General features: G+C 41.5%; 1 protein-coding gene across 5 annotated transcripts in view; it reads left to right on the forward strand.

Annotated features, from left to right (window-relative positions):
- UGGT1 (UDP-glucose glycoprotein glucosyltransferase 1) overlaps positions 1-13,512 on the forward strand; it is a 115,349-nt gene that overhangs the window by 71,525 nt on the left and 30,312 nt on the right. For all 5 annotated transcript variants that reach the window (XM_070071037.2, XM_070071038.2, XM_070071039.2 and 2 more), the window contains 7 exons: positions 967-1,173; positions 2,887-3,018; positions 3,594-3,724; positions 7,537-7,632; positions 10,978-11,080; positions 12,003-12,082; positions 12,928-13,117. In XM_070071037.2, the coding sequence (XP_069927138.1) occupies positions 967-1,173; positions 2,887-3,018; positions 3,594-3,724; positions 7,537-7,632; positions 10,978-11,080; positions 12,003-12,082; positions 12,928-13,117 (939 nt within the window). The remainder of the gene's footprint in view (positions 1-966; positions 1,174-2,886; positions 3,019-3,593; positions 3,725-7,536; positions 7,633-10,977; positions 11,081-12,002; positions 12,083-12,927; positions 13,118-13,512) is intronic.

The raw sequence follows: 13,512 nt of genomic DNA on the forward strand, positions 1-13,512 counted from the left end.
GTATTTATTTGTTTGAAAGGCTAAGAAGCCAGTGTTGTGGCATAGTAGATTAAGCCTCCACATGCAGTGCCTACCTCCTATATAGATGCCAATTGCTCCATTTCTGGTTCAGTTCCCTGCTGGTGTGCCTGGGAAAACAGTGAAGTATGGCCCAAGTTCTTGGGCCCCTGTACCCCTGTAGGCGACCCAGAAGAAGCTCCTGGCTTCAGATTGGCCCAGCTCTAGCCATTACAGCCATCTTGGGAGTGAGCCAGAGGATGGAAGAACTCTCTCTCTGTCTATCCCTCTCTCTGTAACTCTGCCTCTCAAATAAATAGATAAATCTTTCAGAGAGAGAGAGAAAGAGGAAGACAGGAAGGAAGGAGAATAATGATTGACCTTCATCCACTGGTTCACTCCCCAAATGGCCATAACAGTCAGGGTTGCTCCAGACCAAAACCAGGAGCCTAGAACTTTATTTAGATCACATGGGTGGCAGAGGCCCAAGACCTTGGGCTGTCTTTGCTGCCTTCCCAGGCACCTTAGAAGGGAGCTGGATTAGAAATGGGGCAGCCAGGACTCAAACCTGCTCTGATATCAGATTCCAGTGTCACCAAGTTGTGGCTTAACTTACTGTGCCACAGTGCCTACCCTGTAAGCTTGTCTCTTTGTTCGACTTTTCCATGAATGTTTTGAAGTACTGCCATATTCACTTCTTTGGTTTGATAGGTTCCAGACATCTTTTCCCACAGGGATTCCTGCCTTTGCAAGGGAGAGATTCATTTGTACAAAGAATCTAGAAAGGCCATGTGAATCAGGAAGGGTTTGAGCAGACCCTGAAGGATGGTTTCAAGTTAAGGAAGAAAAGATGGAGTATAAGGCGGGGTTTGCACGCCATTGTGGGGCAAGAATGTAACCGATGTCTGTGCTGCTTTTGAAGTTTTAAACATTTGCCATATAATTCTTTATTTCCCACTTTGCAAATAGAAATCCAGTAACAATGTAAGGATAAGCATGATCAATAATCCAAGTGCAGAGATAACTTATAAGGACACTCAGATCTCCAGAGCAATCTGGGCAGCCCTCCAAACGCAGACCTCCAATGTGGCCAAGAACTTCATCACCAAAATGGCCAAGCAAGAGACTGCAGAGGCTCTGGCCGCTGGAGCTGATATCAAGGAGTTCTCCGTTGGGGTAAGTCAGGCTCCGTGCATTTCACAAGGCTGCCCCCCCACCCCCCATCCTGTACTTTGCCATAAAAGTTAACCCCCGTGGGACATTTCCCATTCACAATCCAGAGTCCCAGGATTTTGCCTTGTTTTTAATTTGGAAGATCTTTCCAAGAAATAATTCTATCACATTTTAAACTTGCCTGTGTTTCAAGATGTGCATGATAAAAGTTTTTCTGTGTACAAAGCCATTTGTTCTGCACAGTTTTTTAAAGATAGGCAATGTTTTGATTGGTTTATAGAGCACAAGAGTGAAGTTTGAGCCACTTAAAAGTTGGAGCTCTTTTTAATTTAATTACATATTTACTTATTTGTTTGAAATGCAGAGTTACAGAGAGGCAGAGGCAGAGAGAAATATTCCATCTGCTGGTCGCAATGGCCAGAGCTAGGCCAATCTGAAGCCAGGAGCCAGGAGCTTCTTCCAGGTCTCCTATGTGAGTGTGGGGCCCCAAGGACTTGGGCCATCTTCTACTGCTTTCCTAGGTCATAGCAGAGAGCTGGATCAGAAGTGATTTAACTGGGTCTCATATCAGTGCCCATAAGAGATGCCAGCACTACAAGCAGCGGCTTTACCCGCTGTGCCACACTGCCAGCCCTGCTTGGGTGCTCTTGATGTGTTTCCAGTATAAACCCAAATTCATTTATGTAATTGTACTTTCTGAGAGTGTTTTAATTTTTTATAATTTGAAAATTTCATATAAAATAATGTGTATACATGAAATTTCAGTTATAAAAAATAGTTGTCACTTGAAATTAGCAAGATTTAAAATGTAGAATGGGGCAGGTGTCTGGCACAGCCATTGAGAAGGCTACTTCTGAGTACTTGGGTCCAATTCCTGGCCCTGCTTCTGCTTCCAGCTTCCTGCCAGTGCACGGCCTGGGAAGCAGGGGTCATAGCTCAAGTACTTGTTTCCCTGTCAAGTACTTGGGAGGAGACCTGGATTCCTGGCTCCAGCTTCAGCCTGGCCCAGGTCCAGCTGTTGAAGTCATATGGGGAGCGAACAAGAAGATGGGGGCTCCTTATCTGACTGTCTCTGCCTTTCAAATAAACAGTTTTTAAAAATAAAATGCAGCGGCCGGTGCTGCGGCTCACTTGGCTAATCTTCCGCCTGCGGTGCCAGCACCCTGGTTCTAGTCCCAGTTGGGGCACCGGTTTCTAGTTCCTGTTGCTTCTCTTGCGGGCCAGCTCTCTGCTGTGGCCCAGGAAGGCAGTGGAGGATGGCCCAAGTGCTTGGGCCCTGTACCCGCATGGGAGACCAGGAGGAAGCACCTGGCTCCTGGCTTTGGATCGGCGCAGCGTGCCGACCGTGGCAGCCATTGTGGGGGAACCAGCGGAAAAGAAAGACCTTTCTCTCTCTCTCTCTCTCTAACTCTAACTCTGCCTGTCCAAAATAATAATAATAAAAATAAAATTAAAATAAAATGCAGAATACAGATATTCTTGAAGAATTGTCTGCCAGTTGAACAAGTTACATGAGAAAATGGGAATAAGAAACAAGCAGTTTTATAAGGGGGAGAGGAGGTGCAGATGGAGAATTGAGACATCGTGATGTTGACTGTGAACGTTAGTAATTAGTTTCCAATAAAAGTACAGTTTATGATGTATTCATTATTATTATTCATTCTTAAGGTTTGCTTAATAACAGCTACTTTCCCTTAATAACCATTGCTTTCCCAGGGCATGGATTTCGGTCTTTTCAAAGAGGTCTTTGAGTCTTCCAAGCTGGATTTCATTTTGTCTCATGCCATGTACTGCAAGGATGTTCTGAAGCTGAAGAAGGGACAGAGGGCGGTGATCAGCAATGGCAGGGTGAGCATTTGTCAGGCTGAAACACACTTGACTTCACTTAGGTCCATGAACAGTCTTTGCAGAACTGTCCTCAGAAGCTAGTAGACTGTTCAAACAGAGATGATTAGGGCTTACCATGCATCAGTGATGTGGCTGCCCTTTATTTCCATGGAAGTATGCTTTTGACATCAGTGACCTTGTGTGGAGCCTTCCTGGTGTTGTGGGAGGTGGTGAGTGTGGTGGCTTTCAGGACAGAAGTCAATCTGACCTTTGACACATAAAGGAGTTTTTTTTTTTGTTTATATTCAGTGAGAATGAATGAAAACTACATTACTAGCATATTTTATGTCAAATTTATCACTGTAAAAATAATGTGAAGTGGATAAGCCTACCTTCTACGTAAGAGATTGATCAGTAAACAAACAGCTGTGAGTTGGTTAAGGCTTTATGTTTTGATTTTTCATTAATTTCATTGAGACATATACACTTGTCTTGGGTCCTTCAGGAGATTTGGGTTCTGGGAGAGACCACAAAGGGCTGCTGGTTGCAGCTGGTGCAGATGCTCTTCACACTGACTGTCTGCTCTTTTGTCCCAGATCATTGGGCCACTGGAAGATAATGAGCTCTTTAATCAGGATGATTTTCACCTCCTAGAAAATATCATCTTAAAAACTTCAGGACAAAAGATAAAATCACACATTCAACAGCTTCGAGTAGAAGAAGATGTGTAAGTTTTGCTGTAGGGGACATTAATTAGTTCTTCCCCAGTTGATTATATAAATTGGACTTTCCTCATTGGCAAAAGGTGGGACTATATGTGGTCACATTCACTGTCTATTCCAGGAAATTTTATTTCTATAATAACATTAGCTCTTCCAGTTTTAATTTGTTCCTATTGAAACAAGCTGATTTACTTAGAAGGCTGCTATTTAAAGAACTGAATTATTTCTCTCCATTTTAATTAATTTTTTAATTTCGGTTCTGGAAAATTTCAAGCTTATGCAAAAGGGAGGGGCCAGTTTATTTTTTATATGGGACACTTACATAAGGACAGACTTTTGTTGGTCATCTGTTTAGTTATTCTTCAATTTAATTTTGTTCAGGAAAGGGAAGTCAAGTTAAGCACTTCCTTTTCTTCACTTACCAAAGCAGAATACTGAATTGTTTCCCTTGTATCCTCCAAAGGTGATGATGATATTTGGTTACTTTCATTTTTTAATCTTAATTATTTAAGTAATTTTATTAGCTAATATATTTTAGTGTTTTATTTCTCTGGCTGCACAAAAGTGGCCTGAGTGGACTGGGTCCCTACTGGGTATTTAGGGCTCATAAGTCATATGTTCCTAGTTTCTGTGTTAGACATCAAATGAGGTATATAGTTGGAGGATATAGTTCTATGTGTGGTGTTTTGAGGCACTGTTATACTTTTTCCCTCAGTGGCTGTCCCATTTTACATCCCCATCAACAGTGTCCAAGAGTTCCGGTTTCTCTATATGCTCACCAGTGCATGTTGTTTTGTCTTTCAGGTTTTTGTTCGCCATAGCCATAGTCAAGGGTGGGAAGTAGTATCTCCCTATGGTTTGATTTGCACTTTCCCACTGAGTGGTGTTGAGCATCTTTTCGTATGCACATTGGCCATTTGTCTATCTTTGGGAAAATATCTATTGAATTACTTCACTCATTTTTAATTGTGTTGTTGAGGTGTAGATATTCTTTGTATAGTCTGGATCTTGAAGATTCCTTATCAGATACTTGCTTTGCAAATATTTTCTCTCATTCTCTCAGTTGCTTTTTTGCTCTCTATAAAATGTCCTTGGCTACATGGATGGGAGTTAACAAGATTTCAAAGTTCTGCTAGATTGTTTCCTTCAATTTTTTCTTTTCTTTTTTTTTTTTTTTTTAAGACTTTATTTATTTATTTATTTATTTGAGAGGCAGAGTTACGGAGAGGGAGAGGGAGAGACAGAAAGGTCTTCCATCTGCTGGTTCACTCCCAACAGCCGAAGCTGAGCCTATCTGAAGCCAGGATCCAGCTTCCTCCAGGTCTCCCATGTGAGTGCAGGGGCCCAAGCACTTGGATCATCCTCCACTGCTTTTCGAAGCTATAAGCGGAGAGCTGGATCGCAAGAGGTCACAAACCAGTGCCCATATGGGATGCTGGTGTCATGGGCGGAGGTTTAGCCCACTACAGCACAGTGCTTGCCCCTTGGCTTTTTCATATATCATCATGGTGTATTGGTCAAGATGGGTGTGTTAGTGAAGCGTTGACTTTGATGGCTGCCTAAACACTCCCTTTGCCAAGTCTCATGTAATACAAGAGGAAATCTTTCCACCTCTGCCAGTACTACAGTTACTGATGAGATTTCTGCCTTCCTCAGTGGTTCTTAAGTGGTTCCAGGCCCATGCCCTGGCCTACTGGCTGCCCCCTTTCTGCTGACTAGGAAGCAAACCATGTCTCAGGCATAGTCTTGGGTTAGTGTCTCGGACCACTGGAGGCTTTCTGGGAGCTGCTTGGAGTCGTTATGCCTTAATACTTGCTAGACCATGCTTGCAAGACTTACCCTTTGCTAGTCAGAATTGGTCTGGATCTGTCCTGGGTAGTTTAGGGAAATAAGATAGTTATGGGACTGCCGAAAGATTGATGCTAAAACTCTTTAGCTTCTCGGAATTTTCTTGCCTTCTTAGAGCTTTTGTTAGTGCCAGGGCTGCTCCACCTTGGAGTGACACCCACCTCTTTGCCCCCATTTCCCTTTTGTAGCCACCACTTTTCATTCCTCATCCAGTCCTCCAGCTCTATGCCTGTGCTCAACTTTCTGAAGCTTGGTTACATGTTCTTTGATGTTCTGTTATGTGTCTTATGGCCATGTTGACACATCACAGGAAGCAAATGACCTGGATTATATGTTTTCAAAATTAGCATGGAGAAGATCAACCAAAGGAAGTAACTTGATGTAATTGTTTGGTGTTGAAAGATAAAAAGAATAAGCCTGATTACTCTTCACATATAATCACAAATGCTCTTAAAAATATTTATTTGAAAGACAGCATTATAGAGAGAAGGGGAGATGGAGAGAAAAATCTTCCATCGGCTGGTTCACTCCCTAAATGGCCGTAACAGCCAGGGCTGTGCCAGACCGAAGCCAGGAGCTTTATCCAGGTCTTCAATGCAGGTGCAGGGGCCTGAGGACTTAGGCCATCCTCCGCTTCTTTCCCAGGTGCATTAGCAGGGAGCTGTAATGGAAGTGGAGCAGCCAAGACTCAAACTGGTGCCTATATGGGATGCCAGCACTGCAGGTGGTGGCACAGTGCTGGCCCACAAATGCTCTTTTTAAAAAAATGTTTTTAAAGGTTTATTTATTTATTTGAAAGGCAGAGTAAAGAGGGGCAGAGACAGACAGTACCATCTTCTGGTTTAGTCCCCAAATGTCTGCAGTGGCTGGAGCTGGGGCTGGGTTGAAGCCAGGAGTCAGAAACTCCATCAGGTCTCCCATATGGGTGGCAGGGACCCAAGCACTTAGACCATCTTCTGCTGCTTTCCCAGGTGCATTAGCCGGGAGCTGAATGAGAAGTGAAGCAGCTGGGACTTAAACTGGCACTCATGGGATGCTAGCATGGCAGGTGGTGGCTTAACCTGCTTCACCATAATGCCAGCCCCTGAAGTACTGTTGTAAAATTCTTATTTGGGATGTTGTCTTTGGTTCTACAAGTTAGAGCATTGCTTTCAGGTTCATAATTTAGTTCAAGTTCTACCTGGGTTAATGGGAAGCTTTGGAAGGTGCAGAGGAAACAAAAATGATTTTCTAAGTTACTTACTACAGAGTTGGTTATAATATTGAAGTTTGAAACAATATAGATGTTTAATAGCTGGATGATTCAATGGATTATCATGTATCTATAAATATATTATAGTTATTTAAAATATTGATATATCCCTGTATTTATTGACCAATAAAAAGACTTTTATACTTTAATTGAAAAGGCAGGTTGCCAAGTAGTGTACTTCTACATTTGTTTTTAAATATCCATGTTAAAATACAAAATTATTAGCCAAAATGTCAGAGCTTATTTCTTGATATTATCTGTATTGTTTATTTCTTATTTATATTTTTTCTGAATGTTTTTCTAGTGCAATATTGCTCTAAGGATCATAAAAAGTAATGAGTTCTCTCTTTCTCTCTGTCTCTCAAATACATAAATAACTGAAGTTATTTGAAAGAAGGTGAGGGAGAAAATTATACTGATAGCCCGTAATGGGCAAGCCATGGACAGGTGCTTGATAGGTTTAGTAAGAGCAGTGTTTATAAAGCCATGCGGAGGAGGTGCTATTTCAACTTCATATACAGAAAAGTGAGTAACTTGCACACAGTTATATAGCTAATCACTTATAAAATCATGCTTTTTCTCATGCCTGTCAGTTCAGAGCTAATGCCTTTATTCAAACTGTCTTGTTGGCATTCAGCATTGGGCTGATGTGTTTGGTAAGAATTGGCCAATTTTGGGATAAAGGGATACTAAGACTTCACTAACCCTATCTTTCAGGGCAAGTGACTTGGTGATGAAGGTGGATGCACTCCTGTCTGCTCAACCAAAAGGAGAAGCAAGAATCGAGTACCAGTTTTTTGAAGAAAAACACAGGTATATAATTAATGTAAAGTTTATGCATATTCTTGAATATTAAACTATGTTTGCCTTTGCCTCAGTTCCTTTACTTTTTCCCTACAAGTTAAGTATTTAAGTTGTGATAGAAATGGAAAATGCTGGATTTTCAGATACACATTCATATTCATATGTAAAATTCATATGCAGGCGTACTTCAGAAAGTTCAAGGTTAAGGTATATGCATAATTTTATAATTTGCACTGCAAACAACTCAAGATTTTTTTTTAAGATTTATTTATTTATTTGAGAGGCAGAGTTAGGGAGACAGAGATATCAACCGGTCTGTTTCACTAAACAGTCTGTTTTCTGCTACAAGTATGCACTCAGATATAAATGTCAACATACACGCAAGTCAGGTCTGAACAAAGATACTTCAAAAAGTTTGTGGAAAGTGGAATTAAAATGAATTAAATGAACCGGTGCCTGTATGGGATGCTGGTGCTGTAGGCAGAGACTTAACCTACTATGCCACAGCACTGGCCCCACATTTTACATTCAAATTTAATTTATTTTAACCTAGATCATCAATTGAGGGCATGCTGCATTCGCATTAATCATTGCGTGTGTGTGTGTGTGTGTGTGTGTGGCATACATAATGTTCATGTGTTGAATACACACAGTCACACTTCTCCACACCATTGGAAAGTCCCTTGCAGATGTTAGTACACAACAGGCCTTGAGACTTAGACATCTCCTGAGCACTAGGATTTCCTCACAGCACTATAAAGCACACCCCAGAAATCTGACCTTCAGGCAGTGACTTTAGCACACAGACCTTCTTCACGTTTTTCCATGTCTCAGTCATGACCTTTTACAGCTGTTTTTTAATGTTTATTTTGGTCTAGATCATGTTACTGTTAGTTGTGTCTTTTTGCCTTTAGTCCAGAAGATATCCCCCAGCCTCCCATTTTTAGTCATTTGTCTTTTATGCTGTTGACATTTTTTGAGTCTAAGACAGTTGTCTTTGGAGTTTCCCGCAGCTCAGATGTTTCCTCATGATTAGACCTGGGCTGTTTTTAGGGAGACCCCTGCACAGTTAAGATATGTAGCCCTTGCCTTGTCTGGCGGGTGCGTAGCATAACTGTGCCTCATGCTGTGTCCTACTCAGTGTGATTCTGACCTGATTACTCTGGTGTGGGTCGGTTTAGTGGCTTTGTCATAGCCAGTCCTTGTGGAGATGCGATTGGTGCCTGCAGACCGTTTGATGATCGCAGGTTGGAATGCAGACCCTCTGTTGTCACTGCTAGGTCTCCTGATTTTGCAGATCACCAGTGAACAGCCATTTCTGTGGCTCCTGGCTAACCCTTGTTGAATTTCGCCACCTGCACTCACATGTATCCGTCTTCACAACCCTTTGCCTGCTTTCAGCAGGTAACTCATTTTCTTGTTATTAGCACAGCAAACGTTTCCTGAGTGACCTTTCGTGTTTGTCCTTCATGGCCAAGATAGTGAGTCCTGAGTAAAGGAAGCCCTCTTCCTTTTCCAGAACATCCTTTTTCCATGAATCTCCTTGAGTTTTTAATAATGAAAGTGCCCTAATTACAAATTCTGTCAGGATAAAATTATATTGTGTGGTTTTTTTGTTTTTTTGTTTTATAGGCAGAGTTAGTGAGAGAGAGAGAGAGAGGGTCTTCCTTTTCCGCTGGTTCACCCTCCAATGGCCGCTGCGGCCGACGCACTGTGCTGATCTGAAGCCAGGAGCCAGGTGCTTCTCCTGGTCTCCCATGCGGGTGCAGGGCCCAAGCACCTGGGCCATCCTCCACTGCTCTCCCAGGCCACAGCAGAGAGCTGGACTGGAAGAGGAGCAACCGGGACAGAACCAGTGCCCCAGCCGGGACTAGAACCTGGACTACTGGCACCGCAGGCGGAGGATTAGCCCAGTGAGCCGCGGCGCCGGCCATAAGATTATATTGTGGTTAGAAGAATTTTTCTCATTGTGGTTGTATTAGTGAAATGAGTGTTTACTGTATTCAAATCAGAAGTCTCTCATTTATGCTAGAAACAGGAAGATCTGAGCTGTCTGTGTACACCCTAGATCTCAGAGTGTCCAGCACTCGGAGGACGAGCAGCAGGTACTGCCTGGCATACTGAACCAGCATCTACATCTTAATAGAATCTCTCTCAGTGATTCCTGTGAACAGTACTTCCTTGGTGAAGTATAATGCACCCTAGGCTAATGTATATGATCTCCAGATCTGACCTCGTTTCTATATCTTTTGACTTTATTCTGGCCATTTCTGTGACCAATATAAGTAGATCGATTGGTTGCTGCAGTTAGTGATTTTGAAAGATTGGGGGTAGTTTGAAATCCTTTCAGGTTGATTCCTTTTTGAATTGAAACTGAGGCCTCTGCTCCTCTTAAGTTACCTGTCAGTGTGGCTTCAGAGGAAAGCCTTGCCACAGGAAGTTGTGTGTGGTGAATGTGAATTCCCCCAGGTATCCTGCAGGTACAGGTGCAAGCCTAACGAGCTGTCAAGGTAATTCTGGTGAGGATGTGGGGAACATTTTTTTAGCTTTGTAAATTGGTTAGTTATTCAGGAAATTTGATTGACAACCATATTAGCCACAAAAGTATTCAGATCCTGTGATTCTATAATCTCATGCCTCCATATTCTGGAGTGTATAAATTGTTTACAGATCAAAAGCCATCTAAATGTCCAGCTAGAAAGAATAGCTTAAGTAAACCATGGCATAGTCTCTTGGTAAGTAAAATATTCCTTATTCATGATGTTTGATATATAATATTTGAATATAATTCTGCTAAAGTAGGGAAAAGAACAAAATGGTTTTAAAATTGCTAATAATATTCTATAGTTACAGCTACCTTTTATACAGACATCTGAAAAGGATTTTATAAAGATGCAGTAAAGTGATGGGACAGTGAGATTTTATATTTCCTCTTTTTCTCTGTGGGTTTTCTGGAATGTTCTTGTTTTCCTTTTATCATTTTGAAAAGATTGATTCACTCCTTCTTTCCTCATGTCCTTCTTGCCAAGGAGTAAAAGTCGACATAATGTTCAGTAACTCTCACGAGCTAGCATCAGTAGTTTTTAGCTGTTTTTGGTTGAATATAATTTCCAACTGATTTTCCTTGCTTCACACAGATCTTTCAAGACATTTCGAGCGAGCCCGTTATTAATGTTTTGCTGACTTTGAAATAGAGCTGATCACGTAGCTGACCACCATTACAGCCTAGTTATTCTAGATCTAAAATGTTTTCAAGTGCTAAGAGGGCTGATGGGTTCTTTTGGACAAAACAGTGATGACTTAACTTTGTTTCCTTTCTTCCATATTAATGTCTGATCCTTTTGATCTTTGTAGTGCCATTAAGCTGAAACCGAAGGAAGGGGAGACGTACTTTGATGTCCTGGCTGTCATTGACCCTGTCACCCGAGAAGCACAGAGGCTCACCCCCTTGCTCTTGGTAGGGACAGCTGCACAGGCGCTTGGCGTCGTCTTTGTCTGATGTTGTCATGTGTCCATGTTTCTGTGGGCTTCATTTTTCTCTGAGTCGTCTTCAAGGGCCGTTGGTAAATGCCACAGGGCCTGCTTGGCTGGGCAGCCTTCGTCAAGGTTGATAAAGGCTTCTGATGACAGCTTCATAGCTGTAGAAAGTTGGCTCAAGTTTCACTTACCACCTCACATCATTTAAAAGTTATTAACATCCTCATCTAGAGCAATATATCTTTGAATTAAGTTGATTTATGCTATATTTTAATTAATAATGGAAAGAGGTAACAGTTCTGATTTTTCCTTTTCCTTTTCTCTGACTACCACAGATTTTTTGATAGTGGTATGTCTTTTTGGTAGGTAAAAGATAATACCATCATTTCTTTCAGTTGAGTTTTTTAAGGTAACATTTTTGTTGAAGTATAATCACCTAACTTTTTGTAGATGTTTGTCATACTTCAGTTTGTGAGCAGTAGTAGTGAGCCCTAACATTTTCCTCTTTGAACAGATATCTGTTATCCATGGCTTCCCTAAAACTGAGCATTAAATTTTGTTTATGTAAGGAGCAGTCCTCTGCAATGGCCTGCTTCCTGTTTTTTTTTTTTTTTAAACTATATCATACGATAAACATGGATTTTCAAAATTTTTTATACCAAAACAAACTTATCTTTAAATCCCATTTTTCATGAGCTTTTAAAAGGACCCTTGCCTGTATATGTGATTTAGGTTCTTCACGAGAGATATTTCCTGAACTTTCTCCAATGTACCTTTATGGCACTGATTGTTAACATCTTTTATTGAAGTGTTAAGAAATGTTCTTGCTTTTAACGAAGTGTAAAGTGATAAACTTCGGAAGAGAAAATTTAATTTTTTTGTCACCTGGTTTATCCTTTTAGGTTTTGGCTCAGCTGTTAAACGTGAATCTACGAGTGTTTATGAACTGCCAATCTAAACTCTCCGACATGCCTTTAAAAAGGTAAAACACTGTTTAAGATAAAATGGTTCCGAATCCAAAAGCTGATATTTAAAGATCAAGTGGTGGACATCATGTTTGAAAAGATCATTTAATAAAAGTTCAGTTTTCTCATTTTTTTTCCTCTAAAACATTATATGGACATGGAAGCATTTACGTGGCATTAACCCAGGCTACCTGTGTTTGTGCTTCTCATCTTTAGAGTAATTTCAAATTGGAGTACATGTATTAGAGGAATCTTGCTTAAGCTCACTTGCTTGTGTTTTCAAAGGGAGGATAGCTGTATGATGTGAGGTGCTTTGGAGTGGTCATTTACGGAAATGTAACATAAAAAGCATTAGCGATGCTAGTGTAACACTTGTTGTGGGATGTACCTTACCTGTGAATGTGCTGCCTTCTGCCAGTTATTTCTGAGTGGATCGAAAACAGTGTTTGCCAAGTCTCTGAGGTTTGCCAGCTTCTCCCCTGTCCTGGGGGAGAAGTGTTTACATACACAGTGTTTTCAAGCCAAGCCTGAGAACCTGTCTAGATCTTGGTTTTTAAGAGAAAAGTGAGTTCTCCCTGAAGGGACTTAAGTACCCAGGAACTTGGAGGTGCATGTGACCCTGATAGCAGCCACCCCCACGAGGGAATGGCCTCTCCTCAGCCCTACCCTCCTCTTGCATCTGCAGCTACCCCAGGACACATCATTAGGTCAAAAGGTGATTCTGGGAACACTTTCCCAAACCTGGAAGGATAGCCCTGGAAATCTGGATTGTTGAAAGCCATTTGTTTTCTTGTGTGAGTGCTTATAAACTCAAGGACATGTCACACAGAAAAACACTTAACACTTCTCTTTTTGATTTCAGCTTTTACCGTTATGTCTTAGAACCAGAGATTTCTTTCAGTGCAGACAACAGCTTTGCTAAAGGTCCAATAGCAAAATTTTTGGATATGCCACAGTCACCACTATTCACTCTGAATCTGAACACCCCTGAGAGTTGGATGGTAGAATCTGTCAGAACACCCTACGATCTTGATAATATTTATTTAGAAGAGGTAAGACCGTCATTACTTCCAAATTCCTAATTGTATATAAACCCATTTATGGTGCAATGGTGGTAGGCTCAGACCCAGTAGTAGATCACATCAGTCTAGAAGGGCCTCTTAAGACATTAGTGTCAGATGTAATTCAGATAACATGTACTTTACCCTTTTCTTTAAAGATTTATTTATTTATTTGAAAGGCAGAATGACAGAGAGAGGGAGACACAGAAAGAGCTCCTCTAGCCAGTGGTCCACTCCCCAAATGACTGCAATGGCCACATCTAGGCCAGGCTGAAGCCTGGAGCCAGGAACTCTATCCTGTTCTCCCACATGAGTGCTAGGGATCTAGTTACCTGGACCACCATCTGCTGCATTCCTAGGCACATTGACAGGAAGATAGATTGGAA

The sequence above is a fragment of the Oryctolagus cuniculus genome, chromosome 3 (assembly GCF_051225735.1).
Source record: "Oryctolagus cuniculus isolate XC-2025 breed Fujian yellow rabbit chromosome 3, ASM5122573v1, whole genome shotgun sequence".
Classification (NCBI taxonomy): Eukaryota; Metazoa; Chordata; class Mammalia; order Lagomorpha; family Leporidae; genus Oryctolagus; species Oryctolagus cuniculus.